The sequence below is a fragment of the Chaetodon auriga genome, chromosome 15, assembly GCF_051107435.1.
Source record: "Chaetodon auriga isolate fChaAug3 chromosome 15, fChaAug3.hap1, whole genome shotgun sequence".
Lineage (NCBI taxonomy): Eukaryota > Metazoa > Chordata > Actinopteri > Chaetodontiformes > Chaetodontidae > Chaetodon > Chaetodon auriga.
The window spans coordinates 23,090,430-23,111,458 of record NC_135088.1 but is presented as its reverse complement, the minus strand read 5'-3'; the positions used below and the strand labels follow the sequence as shown (position 1 = coordinate 23,111,458).

The 21,029-nt window shown below is 39.1% G+C and overlaps 1 protein-coding gene across 1 annotated transcript in view; it reads left to right on the top strand.

Annotated features, from left to right (window-relative positions):
* The first annotated feature begins 5,368 nt into the window (after positions 1–5,368).
* opcml (opioid binding protein/cell adhesion molecule-like) overlaps positions 5,369–21,029 on the top strand; it is a 380,743-nt gene continuing 365,082 nt past the window's right edge. Inside the window, exon 1 of the mRNA XM_076750080.1 lies at positions 5,369–5,693. Coding sequence (XP_076606195.1) covers positions 5,633–5,693 — 61 coding nt within the window. The 5' untranslated portion in view covers positions 5,369–5,632. The remainder of the gene's footprint in view (positions 5,694–21,029) is intronic.

Sequence of the window (21,029 nt, the reverse complement as noted above, 5' to 3'; positions counted from 1 at the left end):
ATCATTTGTGTTTGATTCATCTTACCTTTCACTTGTGAGAAGGCTCATGATAGTTAGATTGCCAGCCAACAAGAGCAATTTTCCATTGCATTAGTGATGAGACTATCAATGGTAAATTACAGTGGAGAATTAGGCAACTGTCTAACTGCACTGCCGCAGATCAATTGGCTTCAATTGTGAATGCAGCTAATTATGAGTCTGAAGTAAACAAAACATTTCCCAGGCCAACACTAGAAGCATAATTCTAATCAGACAACATTGTGACAGGACCATTTTAACAGGCCTGGTGACTCTCCATAGCAGTTTATCAGATTATCTCCCTCTCTCCTCATGTGCACATCAGTACTACTACTATCAGATAAAAGAGAAAGCACATGGAGCAAAGAGAAAAAGAATCTTTATCAGCAAATTGTTTTTACGGTTTTATGCAATGTCGCCTTGTTTCACTCAAGTTAAACATTTATTCTAACTCTCAGATATTTGCAGTTTGCATGCCAAAAAATGTGTTTTCTGGGGGTGTGTGCTGCTGGGGGTCATGGTTTGACTGTGTTGGCAGCATTCACAGTAAAGAAATAAAAATGTTGCAGAACAGTTGAAAGCAATCTGAACTAGACTTTAAGCAGAGGAAGTGCATTTTCACTGGGTCTATTTGGATACTTTTTTTTTTGGCTTTTAGAACAGGCAACATTAATGGATGAAAACACAATAAAGCAAATTCTAGCTTTAGTTGTGATGCTTACTGAAAAGGAGAGATGGTATGATGAAAAATATTCATATAATCAAAGAGAGATTAAACATAGACAAACAATCAAAACAGGCCCACGGCCATGCCCAGGGCAGCAGAGTATCATCGTGCTCTGTCTCTGCCCCTTTTCTTACAGCGTCAGGTCACTCTTTGACACTACAAGTCTTTTGCAGTGCTCCCTCCCCTTCAAAATGATGAAAAATAAAGCCAAAAACTTCCTGAATATATTAAAGTAAATTGTAATAAACATGTGCAATTCCACATGTAAATTAGATTAAGATGTTTGTGTGACAGTAACAGAGGGATCAGAGTGATCCATGTTTTGATGTTCAACTCCCTTTAAAGTTGAATTCCATGCTGTTTAGGATCATGTGTATTGAGTAGTAGTAGTATAGTTGCTGTCATCCTTACTCATGAGTCATAAGGATGACAAAGACATTCCTTACAAAATAGCAAATGATGACATTGTCACATTTTATTCATATGTGTCAGAGAATGTTTATTTGATGGTTTTTGAGTAAAGAAATGGGATGGGAGTAGGAGAAAGAAAGAGGACTGAGACCTGAAGTTTACACTGACTGACTGTCTCTCAGGGTCCAAGCTATGTTTTCATCCAGTCAAGGTGTGGAACCTCTCACATGATGCATGATGAAAGGATATATTTGTACCTCTGTCCAAACTTTGTTGCGCTGATCAAATCTTATACATTTTATACATTACACAGCTTCATTAAACATGATGCTCTCCGCTGCAAATTTAGGAAGAAGTTTTATTAATTTATTTGCAATCTGGAACAGAACTGTCACTGGCAATAAGGTATAAAGAAGTTATTTAGAGTTTGCTACAGAATACATTTATATATGAAAAAGAAGTGGGAGTTTTGCCAAACTTGTCACTGTGGTTTCATAAAAATTAAGTTTACCAATAATGAAAGTGCACAGGGTGAATGGTCTGCAGCTGTGTTAAAAGTGGCAACTTTAAAGGGGTCCTTGTGGGGATTCCAGAACAATAGCTCATACCTTAATGTTCCTCTCATTTTATTAAAATGAGAAGTCGACTTCCACAGCCATTTCTTCTCTCTACTCCCTTTAATACACATGGAGTAACTTTTTTGCATACTGTAAGAGCTTCACTGGAGATTTGATATAATACCCCAAATGATCTAATCCCCCTCCACATGAGCACCTAAACAACCAGTAGAAGATAGGGTAGTGTAGAGACATGAACATGACCCCTGACTGGCTTCTCAACTGCCACCAAAGCCAGTTGTGTTTACTGGCGTGCCTGATTAAATCCTGGGCTCAGCAGTGGTGGTTTAGTGTTTTTTCTCCTGTGCAACACAAATGCCAATCCAACAGTTTCTGCAGTCCTTTAAGATAAGATAAGATGGGACTTTATGGATCCCACAACGTGGAAATTCAGTCATTACAGAAGGCAAGCACAGTGGCATAAGAGATCAAAAATAAAAATCTAAAAGTTTACAAGATACAGAATAGCAAAAAACAACTTTATATATGTACATTTTTACATTACTAGTATTACTATTTTATAAAAAATAGTAAATGCCAAATACTCCTACTGCCTTAGAGAAGTACTGTTGCTAAAACTAACTACTGACATGACATGTATTGCATTGCACTTGAGAATACTATTGTACTTGAGAAAATACTCTTTCACTTGAGAAATACTGGGTTTATGTTGATGCACGATATATGCAGTTTATAAAAAATACCGTTGCCAATATGGGTAATAAATAGTGTTATTGCACAGTTGACAGTAATATACAACTTAGAAATTGCACCAGGTGAAATGGATAATGTGAGCAAATATTAGCATTGAAACAGTAGTGCAAAAAGAAGTGGGTATGATGTAGAATTGAGAAAGACAGCATCAGCACAGTGCTACATTACATGATGCTGGAGTTAAACAGTGTGGTAGTGTTCTTTCTTACAGAATGGATGCAGCAGTCTGTTATTGAAGGAGCTGCTTTAGCCTCCCATCATCTCATACAGGGGATGGGATGGTGTCTCCATGATAGATGTCAGCTTGGCTAACAGCCTCCTCTCACCCACCTCCTCGATGGTGTCCAGAGAGCAGTCCAGGGTAGAGTCTTTTTCTGTCCCTCTCAGAGCTCCCACAGCCCCAGCAGACCACTGCATAGAAAACTGCAGATTCCACCACAGTCATAAAATGTTTTTAACAGTGTCCTACATACTCCAAAGTACTTCAGTCTTTTTAGTAGGTGGAGACTTTGGCCCTTACTGTACACGATATGTGTGTTATTTGTCCAGCCCAATTTGTTGTTGAGGTGAACACCTAGGTGTTTGCAATCCCCCATGATCTCAATGTCCAACCCCTGGATGTTCATTGATGTAGTCTGTGGTACTTTCCTTCGGAAATTGATTACCATCTCCCTTATCTTGCTGGCGTTTATGTGCAGGTGGTTCAGTCCACACCAGTCGACAAAGTTGGTTAGAGCCTTCCTGTATTCCAATTTGTTCCCCTGTGATATGCGTCCAACGATGGCTGTATCATCTGAGAACTTTTGGATGTGGCAGCTGTTGGTGTTGAATCTGAAGTCCGATGTGTAAAAGGTGAAGAGGAAGGGGGAAAGCACTGTCCCCTGTGGAACCCCCGTTTTGCAAACTATCACACCGGACACGCAGTCGCAAAACCTCACATACTTTGGTCTGTTAGCGAGGTAGTCGATGATCCATGCAGCCAGGTGGCAGTCTACGCCGGCTCCTTCCAGCTTCCCCCTGAGCAGTGATGGTTGAATCGTGTTGAAAGCACTGGAGAAGTCCACAAGGCCCTCACCGTGCTTCTACTATGCTCCAGATTGGAAAGAGATCGATTGAGCAGGTAAATGACTGCATTAATGATATTGTTTCCAGTTCAAGTAAAGCAATATCATTTTTCCACAAAATCTAGCCTCACAGTACTTTTCAATCTGATGTTTGAAGACACCACCAAAATGGGTTCACTACTGCCCCCTGTGGGTGAAGGGCAAAAAACATTAGGAATTAGGTTTTGAACGCAAAAGGACTCAGGCGGGGAGGGCTTGCAACAGTTCAATGTAGTTTTATTGAAAAGATGCTGAGAGAAGGATTCAGAGAGCTGATCCACAGTTTATATTGAAGCAGTGTAGACAGAGAGAATTGGGCTGTCAGTTGGAGGTCAGACTGACAGGATGCTCGGTGAGGAAGGCAGGATCGCAGAAGAATATGACCCTGAGGCACAAGCAAACAGAATTATGTAGAGTTCAGGATAACACGAGGAAAATACTGACAAAACTCAGGACTTGGCCGTTGTGTTAGTACCACATTGATGAACTGAACTGTCGAGCGCAGACTGAATCATAGCGGTGGAGTTTATGTACCGCATAGAACTTGAAAAAAATAGTAAATATCTGTTTAAAAATAATGAAAATAAATACCTCATTGTACCAATGGCAATGTAACACAGCAGAAATGTTTTACATTTAGATTAAATAAATAAATAAATAAATGTATATGAATGTGCCTGTAGTTAAAATGATCCAATTAATTAATTGATAATTAATTCAGCACCAGTTAATATAGCCTTAGCTTCAAACCATGCAATATGCACACAAAGGAGCTGCCACACAGCGAAATGATACATGTGTAGCAGGTGAAAAACCCTCCTCTGCCCCACCTACCTGACATGTCTGTGCCCAATCAGTTTTGGCCATAACTGGTTGGTTTGGCAAATGTACATATCAGTCCTACATTTATAGTAGTCCTACAATGCAATTGGTTGGGGAAGTGTTAGGATTAGTATTGGCATTAGGACGTAACCTACACATGTATACAGCAAATTAGGTTTCTGGTGCGGATCGAGGAGTGTGTGCAGTCAGCCTCTGGTAAAGAACATTAGAGTAAACACACACACATAGCACCCAGTGGATGGCATGGGGCTGCAAATCCCTCAACGCTGACAGAAAAGTTAAGGGCTGAACACTTTTAAAAACTTGTTTCATCCTTGTTCTTGAAATATGAAATATTCTATAAAAATAAATAAATAAATAAATAAATGATTTGTATGAATTATAACTACATCTTGAAAAGTGGGCAGTTTTTAGTTTTAACCCAAAATAGCAGATCTCATCACACATAGTGTCACCTCATTATGTTCCTTTCTGTCCAGTGGTGTTTCTTTTCTCCACAAATGAACACATCTTTTTGCTTCAACTGGATAGAGAAGTCCAAGCTGTCATAACATAGCATCAAAATCCCATTATTAAAGCACATTCAAGACATGTTTGACAGCACAAATGACATCAAGGGAGGGTTTTCTGAAAATTGTCCCAATCCTAGATCACCATTTGCAATAATGTGGAGAAGGCTATTTATTTAGCTTTAATTGAATATCAATCTGGCATCATCTTTTTTAATCCTGCTTTAGTTCTGTCAGACAGCAGAGAAAGGAAAGCAGGGTTGAAGATTCAAAGCAACAAAAAAAAAAAAAAAAAAAAAAAAAAAAAACAGAGCCAGGACTGTTCACGGGTGATTGAAAGAAGCTTCAGCCAATGCCAGCTGAGCAGAGACTGCTCTCCCCCTCCTCTCCCCCCAATCTTGCAGAGTGCTGGTCCCTCTGTGTGCTGTAGTACGTGGAAGAGAGGGAGATCGGATACTGCGTGAGGAGCCAGCCTCTGTGTTTGTGCCGCCAACTACTACTTGCACTGGATTTAAAGCATCTTCAATACAGCCTGCAAGTGGGAATGAAAAGCTATCCAAACTGACATTCAGGAAAACGGCAGAGAAAGAAAAAAATCAAAGTGGGCAGCTCTCTGAAGCCCTGGTGTGGGAAGATACATAAAGAGCGCCTATAAAACGCGCAGATCAGAATCAGCACTGCTCAGGAAGCATGTATAATTCGGTATGTTTCATCATCCTGTCATGGGTGTTTGCTGTGCTTGTGTTCCCAGGTAAGACTTCTTCTATTCCCCTGTGTTTGTTGTATGTATGTCTATGTTGACATCCTTCTCTCTTCCTGTCTGTGGCTCCTCAGCTCCTGTTAACACAGAGTGGTGCACTGTTGAGATGTAGCCGTATACTCTTGACTTTGTTACACTCTCTGTCTGCAAATCAGCTGTCATGTAACTCTGTGAGGCTTGTTGGGACACCCAGAGATGAGAAGTTGATCTGAGGTCGTTCAGTCCTGCCAAGGACTCTCTGACAAGAAATAAGAAAAAGTTCCCTCGACCTCACACACTTGTCAGCTTGTCAGTCTTATGGAGAATGACATTAAGTCCTACTGTCAAAGATTTCTTGTTTGAGTGTATTAAAAATTCAAAGTAGTCACAGCATTATCTGTTTTTCTAAAGCCCAGGGTCGTCAATAAAATCACTATTTGTTATGTGTTTACGTTAAGATAGATTTTTACTGTTTCCATTTGAGAAAATATTGATCAGTTACTAACAATTTCAGCAGATGTCAATGATATTGAAGGTTATGTTCATGATGAAGTACGTGTAAGCAACCAAAATGTGTTGATCAGTGGAGTGGGGAGACATTTGCATTGTGTATTGATGCATGCATATAATGCCAGCATTACCCTTTAACCTTTATTCTCAATATCCTCATATAGAGGAGAAGATGCTTTTGACAGGGAAACCTGGACTTGGTCATGATGAGTAAAAACAGCTTCCTGGTGGTATCACAGGGGAGCTGGTGTCCTGAAATTATGTTAAATGAGCCTGACATCTGAAAATGCAAATATGTATCCAAAGCACCTGAAGTGAGAGAAATATGCTTTCTCTCAAAGGGATTATGTGAAGGAGTCTGACAGGGAAATAATGTGATGCATGGGTGTATGCATTTACCTTTTATTATGCCAACTTAGGTTCCAAACATTTTCTGAGGGAACTTTAAGCCTTTCTTAAAGTTCCTATCATCATTTAATTCAGTTTTGTAGGTGAAACATAAGCGGTGACCACACAGTGAGCAAACACAAAGTTTCAGAGTTTGTACTTTGTATATTACAAAACAACTCTGCTGCACAGTGTTGGATGCATTCCTCAATGGCTACATTATGTCCAAGGCAGTCGCTGTATCAAACATAAATGACTGAGTGGTCTAATGCCAGGCTGGATGCAGTATGACAGATTGGCTCTGGTGCTTGATAGCTGTTGCAACACTGATGAATTTGGCAGCTTCCATTACAGTTAAATCAGGCAAAGATCAATGGCTTTCTTCACCTTATGTATCAATCTCACATAAGTACCATGTCTCCATCAGACAGCGGTGGCATTACAGAGCCTAAGGAGTGCACTTAGCAACTTGTGAGGGTGGTGTATGTAGGAGGTATACTCACTCACATGAAGAAGGTCTTGCACATACACGCGCACAGTGTTGCGATTGTAAATGGCAAACAAAGACTTTTTCTCTAAAAAGTGAAGAATTACTTGCCTTATCACTCCCTTAGTAAGACTACTTGTCTTAAACGTAAAACCAATAGTAAATGTGCTGTTGCTTGGCTGTAACTCGAAGAGAAATAGTGTGAGACAGAATATGATGATGAACACAGATAATTCAGAATAGAAAAGTGGCTATCTGGTGGCTGGCTATCTCAGCTGAGTATGGAATGTCTTGAAATTTTCTGTTTTGGTATCAGTTGCCCAAGGTGGACTTCCTGCAGTATGTGCATACCTCAATCTGCATGTGGGCTCAGCATGTTACTGATGCATGTGCAGTTTACCAACTGTATTGCAAATATGTTTTAAGAACACACATACTCCAGCATGTGCACATAAAACTGTATCAATGATCCAAGTTTGGTTTTAATTAATATTTGTAATGGCCATTACACATCAATGTTAAGAAATAAATCTATTTTATGATTTTACAATGAAATGGTTATCATTTGGCTAGGTTTGGGGAAAAGATCATGCTTTGGGTTGAAATACCCGAGGGGACCCTCATTGTCATGATTACAATAATAAACACTCAGATAAGGTTAGGGAATGATCATGGTCATGCTCAAAAAAAGCAGTGTTGGAAATGGGAAACTGTCTCCTCTGTTTAAGTCTCATGTTCTGTTGATCTATCCATCTACCCTGTTTCCTCAGTGGACTGTTGTTCAATGATAATGATCACCTGACCTTCTCCTTTACTCCTTTTATAATTCCTACAACAGCGAGTGGGTTTTGTCTCTTGAATAAAACTAATGTCCAGGGTACTGAAACTAATGTTCCTGTTGTTCTTCTTTGGAACACAGTCTCGCTTATTTCTTTTCTTGCAGAGAGTAAGATGAGATAATCGATACCACTGTCACACTGTATCTGTCCGTTAAATATGAAGCAACACAGTCAATTGACTATGTAACATGCTGCATAGGCCCATCACTGTGACAAGACTTCAGGTAGTCAGTGTACCAACACATAACCTCTCACAGCACTATAAAATATTGTTTTTACTCATTACCCAGATTAAATAAATGATGTGTAATTTGTGAATCAATAAGCTTTAGAGGTGCTGGTAAAAGAGTGTCGACTAGCTACCAGTTTTTATGCCAAGCTAAGCTAATCAGCTTCAGGTAATGCTAAATCTACACTTAAAAATCAGACATGATTATGTCATGTAACTCCTGGCCACCACTAACTATACACAGACACAGCAACTTCTGCATGACATGCATGACCCCGACCAATCATGGCACGTCTTATTTCATCATCACATGCAAGTTCAGAGGTCTTCGGGAAAGCAGGTGAAGCAACTGTCAGTCATGGCCACGGAAGAGCAGAGTGCTGGCAGTCTTGTGTAGCGATAAAAAAAGAAAAGAAAGGAAAAGCGGCTATGGACGCACTCCTGGATGGCATGGAAAGGACAGTATGGGGAACAAACTTTTCTTCTCTTTCATTGTCCCACCTGACAGCAGTGACCTCAGCATAGCTCCTACTCCTCTTAACCATGTTTGTTACCCAAAATGCTGAAGAGAACACCTGATTGCTCAATGCTAAGAAAGACATTGTGGGAGATATCACTCTATGCATGTCAGGACAAGGAAATTTTAACATGCTAGACTTTTTGTTACGGTGTTGTGGGGCATCCCTGATGCTGCAAGCCAAGTCATTTAGCATGTCAAAGTACATGGGTATAAACACCCGATTACTGTGTATAATCAGCTATGATACTGATGATTAGTCAGCCATGACAGAATTGTCTCAGAATCAGGCTAAATGCTTCCATGAATTAATACAAAGAATACAGCCATAAACAACTGATTAATAAATGACTGAATGACTGAAATCGCAAATGCAGCAACATACCAAAATTGTGAATGAGTAACATCAGACTATATCAGGCATGATATCTTTATCAGATGCATTAATTAGTGGAAACACAACAGAACAAGTGGATGAGCTCGTTAAGATTAAACAGTGAAATAAGGCTTAAGGCACTGTTCAGCAGCTGAGAGTGATGGGAAGCCAAAAGAAATTGTCTGAATTAATTACATCTCGTAACTATATTGATGGGGAATGCTCATTGATGTAATGCTTCTTAAGTATTCATGCTAGCATCAACTCCACATCACAGGAGACATATTGTTTTACCTGTTGTTTGATGGCCAGGGAGAAACGTTGCTCTGGAGGGAGGAGAGGAGAAGCAACACTGCTTCTCATGTGGACCGCTCTCGAGCATTCTCGGGTGTGTTCAGTCCCACGTAGCAACGGTATATATATTCTGTGAAATATATCATTAGGGTTGAAGCAAGGACCTACCCTTATGAAAGTGTTTCCCCTATTATCAACATATCACTAAAAAATAGATTTTTTTTTTAATCAATTGCAACGTAGTGGTAATCCATTCTTTATAAAAAATATTATACACGTCATTTCTTAACACAAGGTAACAGTTTGTTCCCTGTATCCAAGTTTTCATGTTGAAACAAAACTTGTTAATGAAACATTTTGTATGAATTGACACTTTGTTTGTCCTTTCTTCTGTGTGAGTCCTTGGTGAAGTTCAGATCATGGTATATTTGCTGTTAAAAGGGTCAGTTGTAGGTTGGTGCCAGGACCAATCGGAAAAAGCAGGTCCTAAGTTAATAAATGCTCAAGACAACATCAGCAAGGATTAATTGTTTTAGCACTAAAGATACTAAATCTTTGTCAGCATTCATGTTGATTCACAATACAGTTATCATGTCTCCTCGTTCTGTTGTCAGTTAGTTATTACTGTTCTTTTAAGCATGTTGTGATATTGAATATAGCAAATTGTTAGAGCTATAAATAGTTCAGAACTATAAGACACAACACGCTCAACTCATGATTAGACCTTGAAGACTGGGCACTATGTCCTTATTGTAGTTAACAAATAAAAAGAAAGACTAGGATAGCACTTCAAAATCATTTCTTAATATTTCCGCAAGGACACTGTGAACAAGACACTCCTCTTCAGCGTGTATTCTGGCAATTTCACCATTCACAGTTGGGGTTAATTATATGTGACCACAAGCAGCACAAGTACATCCTAATATGTGGACCCAAATCCTTTCCAGGCACAGAGTCTTGCAGAATATTGATGATGGAGAACATTAAAACATGAAAAAACAAAACAAAACACAAATTCTATTCAGTTAAGATAGGAACAAGCAAATGAGAGCTCCTCATTCTTCCCACTGGGAATGAGGGTATCAAGGAAGTGTAGCCAATATGCCTCCATATGGAGAAGGATCCTGTCCCTATTACCAGCTCTATATGGCATCTTCACTGTCTTAATGCCCATGAAATGTAATTCACTCAAATTGTGGTTGTGACGATTAAAGTGCCTCCCCATCAATGATTTATCATCACAATTGTGAATAAAGCACTTATGTTCACAGATCCTGGTTATTAACTTCCATTTTGATTTTTAACATAATACAAATAGCACAGGTATTTTAACAGGTAAATCGCATAATTAGTGCTATGTGCGTTTCGACCCATGACCTTATTGTCAACTCCAGAATTTGGATAGGTGAATTGATTATTGTTAAACATACAATAGCAGTGTACACAGTCATGTCAGGGAAAATTCCCACTTGGAATCTTAGACAGAAAATGAGTGAGTTGAGTTGGCAAATCTGACTTTACTAGGGTAATTGCATATAATAACTTGGAGGACCTCTTTTTAAAAATATCAGGAAGGAGTCTGAAATGAACTTGCAATGCAAGGGTTACTTTTCAATGTGCCAGTGTTGACTCATGACTTGTTTGACTGACTTAGATATCGGTTTGTAGGTGGATTCAAATGCAGGAAACTCAAACCTCTAGAGCAAGGTCTGAGTAAATAAAGCTGCTGAACTTGGAGCACCTTATTGAGGTGGTTGTCAAACAATTCCTCCTCATATCCCCTCGCTTTAAAACTGTCTCAAAGATTCATCAGATTGACAAAGGCTTAAAATCCTCAGTAGGTGACTACAGTAGATATATTTTTAATTCACGTGAATCAACTGCTGAACTGTAGAATAGCATTTCTTTCTTTCTCCACTTCATATATGTAAGTGTGGAGAGAGGTTCCCTCTTTTTTTCTACAAAATATGCAAAAGAGAATTATGTTCCAGATCATAATAAATAATATAATAATAATAACTTTATTTATATAGCATCTTTTAAAAACAAGGATTGCAAAGTGCTTTACAGAGCAGAGGCCCCAACAGAGGGCCAGTAAACAGGCTGAACATGTTTAGGTCAAGAGCAAATAAAATAAAAAAGATGATGGAGAATAGGAAGGTCAAGAGTAAGAAGGTAAGATCAATTTCTAAAAAGGAAACAAAGAGAAAATGATAAGAAAAAGAAAAGAACAGAAGCAAAAAAAAATAAAATACAATAAAATGAAGAGAAAACATTATAAAAAGGCAAGTCTGTAAAAATGAGTTTTAAGTGATTTAAAAGAGTCCACTGAAACTGCAAGCCTTATCTCTTCAGGCAGGTCATTCCAAAGTCGAGGGGCTCTGACAAAGAAGGCACGGTCACCTCTCGTCTTGAGTCTCAACTTCGGAACAACCACCCGAGGATCTAAGGCTGCGAGTTGGATTGTATAGGGTCAACAAATTGGCCATATAATTTGGGGCCAGCCCTGACAAGCTTTAAAAGTGATCAGTAGAATCTTAAAATCAATCCTAAAACACATGGGGAGCCAGTGGAGGGAAGCTAAACTTGAGGTAATGTGGTGATATCTATTAAGACCGGTGAGAAGCCTAGCTGCTGCGTTCTGGATCAGTTGGAGGCAAGAGAGTGTTTTATTGTTTATGCCGGAGAAGAGTGAGTTGTAGTAGTCCAGTCTTGAAAAGATGAAGGAGTGTATTTTTTTTCCAGGTTGGTGTGTGAGAGCATGGGTTTGATTTTGGAGATGGTGCGTAATTAGAAGAAACAGTACTGGACAAATTTATTAATGTGGGGTTGGAAGGTAAGGGCTGAATCAAATGTAATTCCTAAATTTCTGGCAGTGGGCTGGATGTATGTGGACAGTGTGCCCAGGGTGTTTTCTGTGGGAAAGGTGGAATGTGGGGGAGTGAACAATTAAATTTCTGTTATTGATTCATTGAGTTGAAGAAAGTTTTGGGCCATCCAATAATGCTATGTGAATTTGATGGATTCTGAAGTCCTTAGAAATACCACTCTAAATAAAAGGTTGTCTAAATACCTCCAAAAAGCTTTTAAGAACTTAGAATAAGGATTGTAGTTGTCAATAAAATTTAACTCAAATCTCCCAATAACTAAAACTGGCATAATTCAGAGTGACTGGTGAGCCCATGCTGAGTCTCTAAGTTGAAGATTGTATTGATCTCGAAACATAAAATAATGCTTTGTTAGTACTTTATTGTTAAAGACTGAAATATTCAGTATATACTGAAAGGGTGTCTTGCCTGAAACTTCTGTGTAGCAATTTTAAAAAGTCAAACTGGAGTGCTGTCCTAGTCTCACTTTTTTAGTACTAAATAGTGCAACACAAATATAAAGCCTTATCTTTTATGTTCCTTTGCCTCCTTTGTTCATCCAGGAAAGGGTTTTGCTGAGTGTGCATTTTCTTTTTCAGTGTTGCCCTGCTTCACATATACATTCTGTACGTACCTTCACACCTGGGAGCTGCCCAGTTCCATTTTCTCACATCTATTGACTGAGCAGCTGCTTCATACCTGCCTTGCTCAAGGGCACCTTGTCACTACCTCTTGATAGAGAGTATTGGGAGAGACAGCCGCTTTGAACTTTTTGTTATGAAGTTGTTTACTGTGTGTGTGTGTGTGTGTGTGTGTGTGTGTGTGTGAGAGAGAGAGAGAGAGAGAGAGAGAGAGAGAGAGAGAGAGAGAGATCGGGAGCTACAGAGAAAGAGCTGACTTTGACATAAAACAGTGCAAATGTTTCCCTGCGACGGTGCGTTGGAGAATACAGGCCAGGGTGTGCATCTGCTGAATGACATGTCTTGCTGAAACATACACCCTAGTGTTGGCTTTGTTTATCTTTTATTTATTGGAATTAATTGGACTGTCACTCTGACTGTATTTTGAACCTGCAAAAGCTTTGCCTTAATTTTCAGTGTCTGTGAAGAACAGAGGGAAAATGACCATGTGCATTCTGAGTTCAGATGGATTGAGGAAGTTCCACAACACTCATTTGCATCACCAAATTAAGCTGTCCAAGTCTAGTCCAAGTCTAGATGTTTAAATGAATTCCATATTCTGGTTTGTGCAAGAAGCAGTCTATCCATCTGCAGTTAAGCATTCTTAAGCGAGCCTGTCTGAATACGACCTTCTCTTTTGCATCACTCTGGGCACAGTGTAATTATGAGGCTTGATGATCCCGAAGCAGTAGTTTGCTGATGTCAGTCCATTTATATGAACTGCTGAGTATTATAGGTATTTTGACAGCTTTGACACCTTACTAAATAATTTGAAAGAACTATACATTTTTTAGAAAGACTCTCACCTGAAATGGCTTTATCAGCTAATTTTATTCAATTTAGCACCATTAAGGAGCACAATTGCTTTTTGCCTCTAAGCAGCTTTAATAGTGAAGCCTAAATGCCAATTATGCACAACCAACAAAATGATTATGAGAAGTGCAGGATGCCATGAAAGGCCACGTATGCACATCAAATGTACACACACACCTACACACATCATGTTAATGCGTGTTTGCAATATCTGGTCGTTTTATATGTTGGTTTAAACTTTTTAGATGACATTTTGAATGTACATCAGCTTATTTTGCAGAAGAAACATCATTTTTCAGTCCTTCACAATCTAATACAGTGATGATGACTTAATATGTTCTTGACACTGCAACTAGTACATTGGTGGCGCTGCATTTTTGAAAATGACTGTATTTGTCTATTGTTTTTCACTTTATTTTTTGTTGTTGTGAAGATCTGTAAAATGTTGTTTAAATTCAATTCCAAGAGAATGCATTTTTTTTTCCCTTTTTTTTGGTGTGTGTGTGTGTGTGTCGGGGGGGGGGGGGGGGGGGGGGGTAATACAGAAAATGTACAAATGTGCCCATGCTGTTCAACATGATGTATTACCTAAGTGAGGGCAGCACTTTGTCTCACTAAGTGATTGGAGTTAAAGATCAGTTTTAGAAACAAAGCTGCTTTTGACTTTCAAGGGGTGAGGTAAATCTATATTAAAACAGACAGTAGTAATACATTGGTGTTCGGACTCTTCATTGGGATTAATAATAACTGGAAAAGACTTATACAAGTGTTATCCTACAAACAATCTGCTGTTCGGGGCAAACTCTTTTCCACACTCTAATTCCTCCTCAGTACATGATGCTTCCCTTGAGGCTGTGTATTTATCAAAGTGATAGTGGCACAAGATAAAGTTGTGGCCAAAACTCCCTCAACTTTTCTGATCTGTGTGTGACTCATGAGAAAAGCCTCCTCAGCTTCAGCTGATAGATCCATTTATCATAATGACACACCTACAGCAGACAACATCACTGTTCGGTTCTGCCCATTGATCCCAAAGACTCAAAAAGATGGATTGAAATGATGGATTTGTGAGTCAAACTGGTAGTGAAAATTAAGCTTCAGTTTTTTAGCTATTGATCAGTGCATGCACACATTTCTACTTAATATTTATGCCATCACTTGTCACTTATCCTAAATTGCAATTGTGAATTATGTAAAATATAGTACACATCATCATACAGAAGGACCCAGGGAGCCCTGTTTGAAAACAGTCGGGAGCACAGCACAGTTAAAGTTATTTTTGCTGTTGTTGTTGTTGTTTTCACTGAAATGTATGATATGTCAAATTTTATGGCCTCATATTACTCACAGTTGACACAACTTATGTCTGTAAAGGAGATGGAAAGTGTGACAATTTATCACCTTGACACCCTTCCTGGGGATCACATCAGTCATGCAGCTCTATGACACATTCATATTTTGTCAGTATAAGAGAAGCAAGGCTCTTCAAACTCCAGAAATATATCAAACATGCTAAGCAGTTTTAGCTGTTAACCCCAATAAAAAGGCAAAGCTGTCTGCCTATTTTTTATGTTAGTGTTGTTCTTGAGATCCAGTAAAGCGTACCTGCACCTGTCACCCTCAAAAATATGTAGCTAATTCTGTTTAAAGAAAGTATACACCTATGGTATATATTTTACCAGATGAACGCACATCAGATGTGAGTTTAAAACCAAAATCCCAATATACTCGTTGTTTTTGCCCAAAGCCTTCAGGGAATGGAGTCCCAGAAAAATAAATCAAAAGAGAGTTTTTTAAAATGTTACTCAGATACCACTAACCAAGGCTGATAACACATAATATACTTTTGGGATACTGGGGTATTGTCTCAAAAGCTTTACAAGGGAGCAATCATTGACAGTGAGTCACTACTTACACCCAGCCATGGCATTGTAACAATAGTGAACAGGCTAACATTGATCGGAGGGGATACATTTGTGAGAACACTGTCTCTTGGCATCAGTGAACAATTCACTCAACATTGGTGGCTCAAAGAGAGCATTACAGTCTTTGAATGAATGCCAGTAATAGATTGTCACTGAATAGGATGGCACAAGCAAGAACAAGCATTCAAGTGTCATGAGGCTGCAGAGCTGTAATATGAGAAGGGATTGCTAAACCAGAATCCACTTGGTTTAAAAGGTATTGATGCTACAGTACAGCAGTGTTCTTGTTGCATACAAATGTGCTCAGTTTCATCTTGGGTTGTTCATTGCCTCATTTATCCATTCTTTGCTGAAACAAAATGGTAGCTGAGTGGCAGTCGTCATTTGTTAATTTGGCTTTAAAGATGGTAAATGTTGTACTTTTACATATAACCTTAATAATATTTTTCAGTGTGGCAAGGAAGTAGTCATATTATGCTAATGGTAATGTGGATAATACATGCATACTTTCTGTGATAATTACATTTTGTCAGTAAGTGATTTTATTCATGTTTTTTAGTTTCATGAAATAAAGCAAACTCACTTTCAGTCTTCTAGACTTTTCAGTCAAAATCAATGACATCGACTCAGAACAAGCTTGAAGTCTTCTCCTGATATTGATTTGGTTATTCTCCCAATGCTTGTAAAAGACATTCATTACTGTATTGAACTACTTTAAAATGTTTGGCCATCGGCAAGTTCTAATAGTTTGCTCTGATGACATACACTGCCTGGCCAAAAAAAAAAGTCGCCACCTGGATTTAACAGATGAAGTGATGCACCCATAATGCCTAGTGCCTACTGTACAAGCCTGTGGGGGCAGTGCTATGATCTGGGGTTGCTGCAGTTGGTCAGGTCTAAGTTCAGCAACATTATGTGCCCAAAGAATGAGGTCAGCTGACTACCTGAATATACTGAATGACGAGGTTATTCCATCAATGGATTTTTTTCTTTCCTGTTGGCATGGGCATATTCCAAGATGACAAAGGATTCATCGGGCTCACATTGTGAAAGAGTGGTTCAGGGAGCATGAGACATCATTTTCACACATGGATTGGCCACCACAAAGTCCAGACCTTAACCCCATTGAGAATCTTTGGGATGTGCTGGAGAAGGCTTTGCGCAGTGGTCTGACTCTCCCATCATCAATATCATCATCAAAAAATCATCATCAAGATCTTGGTGAAAAATTAATGCAACACTGGACAGAAATAAATCTAGTGACATTGCAGAAGCTTATTGAAACAATTCAACAGCGAATGTGTGCTGTGATCAAAGCTAGAGGCGGTCCAACAAAATATTAGAGTGTGTGACCTTTTTTATTGGTGGCGACTTTTTTGGTGTATATTCACTGATCCAGCCTGCTGGGTAGCTGCATAAAAACTGCCACAGGGACAAGAGAGTCAGTATATTACAGTGACAGCTGATGAAGCCTCTGTAGCTGCAGTAATCAGTACTTTCATATGAAGAATTGGTTATATGACTAGTCATTTATAGTGATAAATCCCAAAAGATTGGTCACCGACTCTCCTCAGCTCCACAGAGCTCATCAGCATCTTTCAGCTCACTAGTTTTCATTTTCCTTCCCACAACTTTGCTGTTTTGGTTCAGTCTTCAGGAGTGTTTCCTATTGCAGCAGGCAACTATTTTCAGTAAAACAATAGCTTGACAAATCCACTGAATGTTACTAGTCAAACACTTGTCTGCTAACTGCAGACAGACACAGTTAACCAGCAGGTGAACATAGTGCAGCTTAGTTAAACAGGCAGATAGACCATAAACTCTTTTGAGTTTATGGAGAACAAACCACAGCTAGAAGGACAGTGAATGTTGGACTTACATTAGACAATACAGGAATAAACACTAAAATGTTTAAGCACTGGCCCCATGGACCACTGAGCCCCTAAATTTGATGGCCAAAATATATTTTTGATGGTCCAATTGCAAACATATGTAAAAACAAATCAGAAAAGCAATTAAACGCAACTTAACCAGCCTTCTTTAAAGGTGAAACATCAATGAATTGAACATAATGAAAAAATAGATTTTCTTTCTTTAAGTTGATAAAGAACTGTTTTTTACTCATGAAGGTTTTATTGTACTTACAGTATGAAGCATAGTTGGAGGAGCTCAGCCCTAACATAGAGGGCAGAGGAGATGCTGCAGTGTGATAGTAAATGGCACCAAAACGTTAGGGATAAAATGTAACTAACGGAGCTTATCGACACTATGGTTGATTAATAATTTAGTCCCAGGGCCCATTTAGTACTGGATTTCTGTACCATGTCTCTGCCTCTTTTGCTCACTTACTCCATCCCTCCCTCCCAGCATTGTGCCTGAGTTAGTGATGTCTGCTATACATTACAAAACCTATTATATATACCTCCAACTGTAGCTCTCTTTGTCAAAATACGTTTTGTTTCATTTTTCATGGTCTGCCTTTTGTTTTTCTGTTTTTTCTGCGAGGATTGCATTAGCAGTATGAGTAGGTTGATGTAGCAAATCGCTACCATTCTAGTCAATGAGTGCATTTCCACCGGGCACGGAGCATCTACACTCTGGTCTGCTGAGTGCCAAGTCTATTTTTGATGGTCGACACATCAATCTGAACATAGGTGATTGAGCCAGACAGGAAGTCAGACACAGAAACAGTGTAGAGAATCCATTACATTTTCAAAATAAAACACTGTATGCAGACTCCCAGTGGTGCATCAACAATAAAAGCAATTAAAACAGACAAAAAGTAACCATTTAACTATGAAACCTACTAACCTATGGTAGAAGCACAAAAATCGATAGAAAATGACCAAATGAACATGATCTGACCAAGTCAACAAAGCTCGGCAGGCAAAATGCTCCGCTTCTAAGACAGGACCAGTGGGGACTGGAGAAACGTACAGACAGACTAAATACGCATTGCATATGTGACGTCTGAGATTCACACCAAGTCAAAATCTAAGGTTAGTAAACCCATTCTTCAGAAGACCAGACATATGAGTAGCTAGGGAGTAATGACTATGGTTTTGCTGTTTTTGTCGGCTGTTGAACTAACGCCTAAATTCCAGTGGTCATAACATCTGCGGTTCCCTCCTCGACACATATGACAGAACTGATTGCTGCCATTCTAGGCAATGTGTGCGATTCCACTAGGCATGTAGCGTCTCTTTTTCAGAAGTGTCTCAGAAGCGTATCTCTGCTCTGCTCAGAGGAGAATAACAACATAATAATTTTGACAGACAACACATCATTCTGCACAGAGCAGATTGAACCAGATATGATACCAAACATCGGAATGGTGTAGTGAATCCGGTCAATTTTCAAAAAAAAAAAAAAAAAAACCACCCTGTGCAGACTCCAGATCATACATCAAAAATAAACACAATTGAAATGGACAAAAAAAATTGAAACCATTTAACTATGAAGCATACTTATCCGTAGAAGAAGCACAATTATTTAGGGAAAGTGACCAAATCAGCTAAATCTGAGCAAGTTAACATTATAAGTCAGGCAAAACGTGCCCAGTGGGCTGTGCAGCTGCATGGAGGATAGAACAAAAATGCGTTGCATAGTCAACATCATGAAGAGTCCTGTGGAATCTTGGGGTAAAAGGCATGAATCAATCAAGATGTTTGTGGAGCCACACCAGGGAGCCACCTACAAGGGATATTTTATGGAACTTTTTGTGGTCTCTGGCTATCAGGCCATGGTTAATGTCCAACCCTAAGATAGTGTGTTAACACATTAGTTATAGCATTGCTACTTTACAAATCCATAGTATGCCAAATGTATGTGATTGTAGCTTGTTGTGTAGTCTTTTCTATTGTAAAACTGAAAAGTACACTTTTTGTCACTTGCCCATGTAAGCTTTTTAGTGCAGCTTCTTCTTTGCCTCACTGTATTGCACCAAGCCATGACAAGCTCATTGCTGCCAGAGGACCAAAACACCCACTGGTGTGGGTTGCGTGAAGCCTTTTTGCTTTAAGGATATTGGGTTGTAGCCAACTGATCCTACAGTTGTATGAGGGTTCCCTGTATATGCCCTCTAGGTACTGATAGTCAGAAAGTTATTCTTGTGTGTATTTCTTTCCTGAGTAGGTTGAAACTGTTTCTGAACAAAGAATTGTTAAATATTTCCAGCCATGAATTGTGACGGTAAAGTTAGTGTGAAAGTTTATTTGTTCAGTGTCAGTACTTTCAAACAGTCAAACAATGTCAGAGAAACTGCTCATTTCTGCTGCTTCTCCAGCTACTTGTGCCTATGAATGTCACACCCCACCCGCACCTCTGAATCCATCTGCAAGTTTCTTTGTTTGCCCATGGAGAAGTAGCATTGATATCCATGCTTCACAGGGAGAGATACAAATTCCAGCCTTGACATGAAAATGAAAATATATGTAAATGTATTTGTCTTTCATATCATTCCATCTAGTTTTATACATAAATTAATAGACTAAAGGGTGTTAATACATCATTGATAGAATAATGTGTGCCATGATAAATCTCTCAATTAGTGGTGTCATCATGGATGCTGGCCTTAATTTCAAAAACCAAATATTGCAACATCATTATTCTACCACCTGAGAAATATATCAAGTAAAAAGATTCATATCGCATACCAACTCTGAGAAACTGCTTCATGCATTCATTTTGAACATATTAGATGACTGCAATATTCTTTTCACTTGATTATAAAAATGTTCACTAGGAAGACTTCAACTTTTACAGAATTCAACCACCACCGTTCTTACCTATACAAAAATCAGCACATTAATCCATTAATAAATCACTTCACAGAATTGGACTTCACATTCACCAGCTTAAATACTTCTCAATTATAACCTATTAGGGTAAAACTCTGTAGGCTTGAGAATCAGACTCTTTAGACGGACAGCTGGCCCAGTACTTACTCTATAGGGGTGACTTGGGATCTTAACATGTGGCACCCAATGAGGGGTGATGAGACAGTCAGTCGCTGTTTTCGTGTGAGACAAGATAGCCAGCCGCTGTTTCGTGTGAGACAGGCTAAAAGGGACATTGAGGGTTGGTTGGAGTAGTGGTATACCCTGCTTTCTTTAGATTGGGCAAAGGGAAAAATTTGTTCTCTTATAAGCCCAAAATATGACCCTATGGTAAAAATGTTAGCCAAGGAGACAGGAATTGACCATGTATTTGTGAATCCAAACACTAAGGCAGGTAGTCAGTATAAGTAGCATCAAAATCTAATTGGACACCCCAGCAGGATCAAAAAGAGGACAAGATAATATATCCTATTGGGGGTTCATTCTCAAGCAGAATGGAGGAGAATGCATCAGGCAGAAAAGCAGAACCCCTGGTAGTGCACAAGCAGGAGAAGTGACAGCAGTGTTGCAGGGACTACTAGAACTG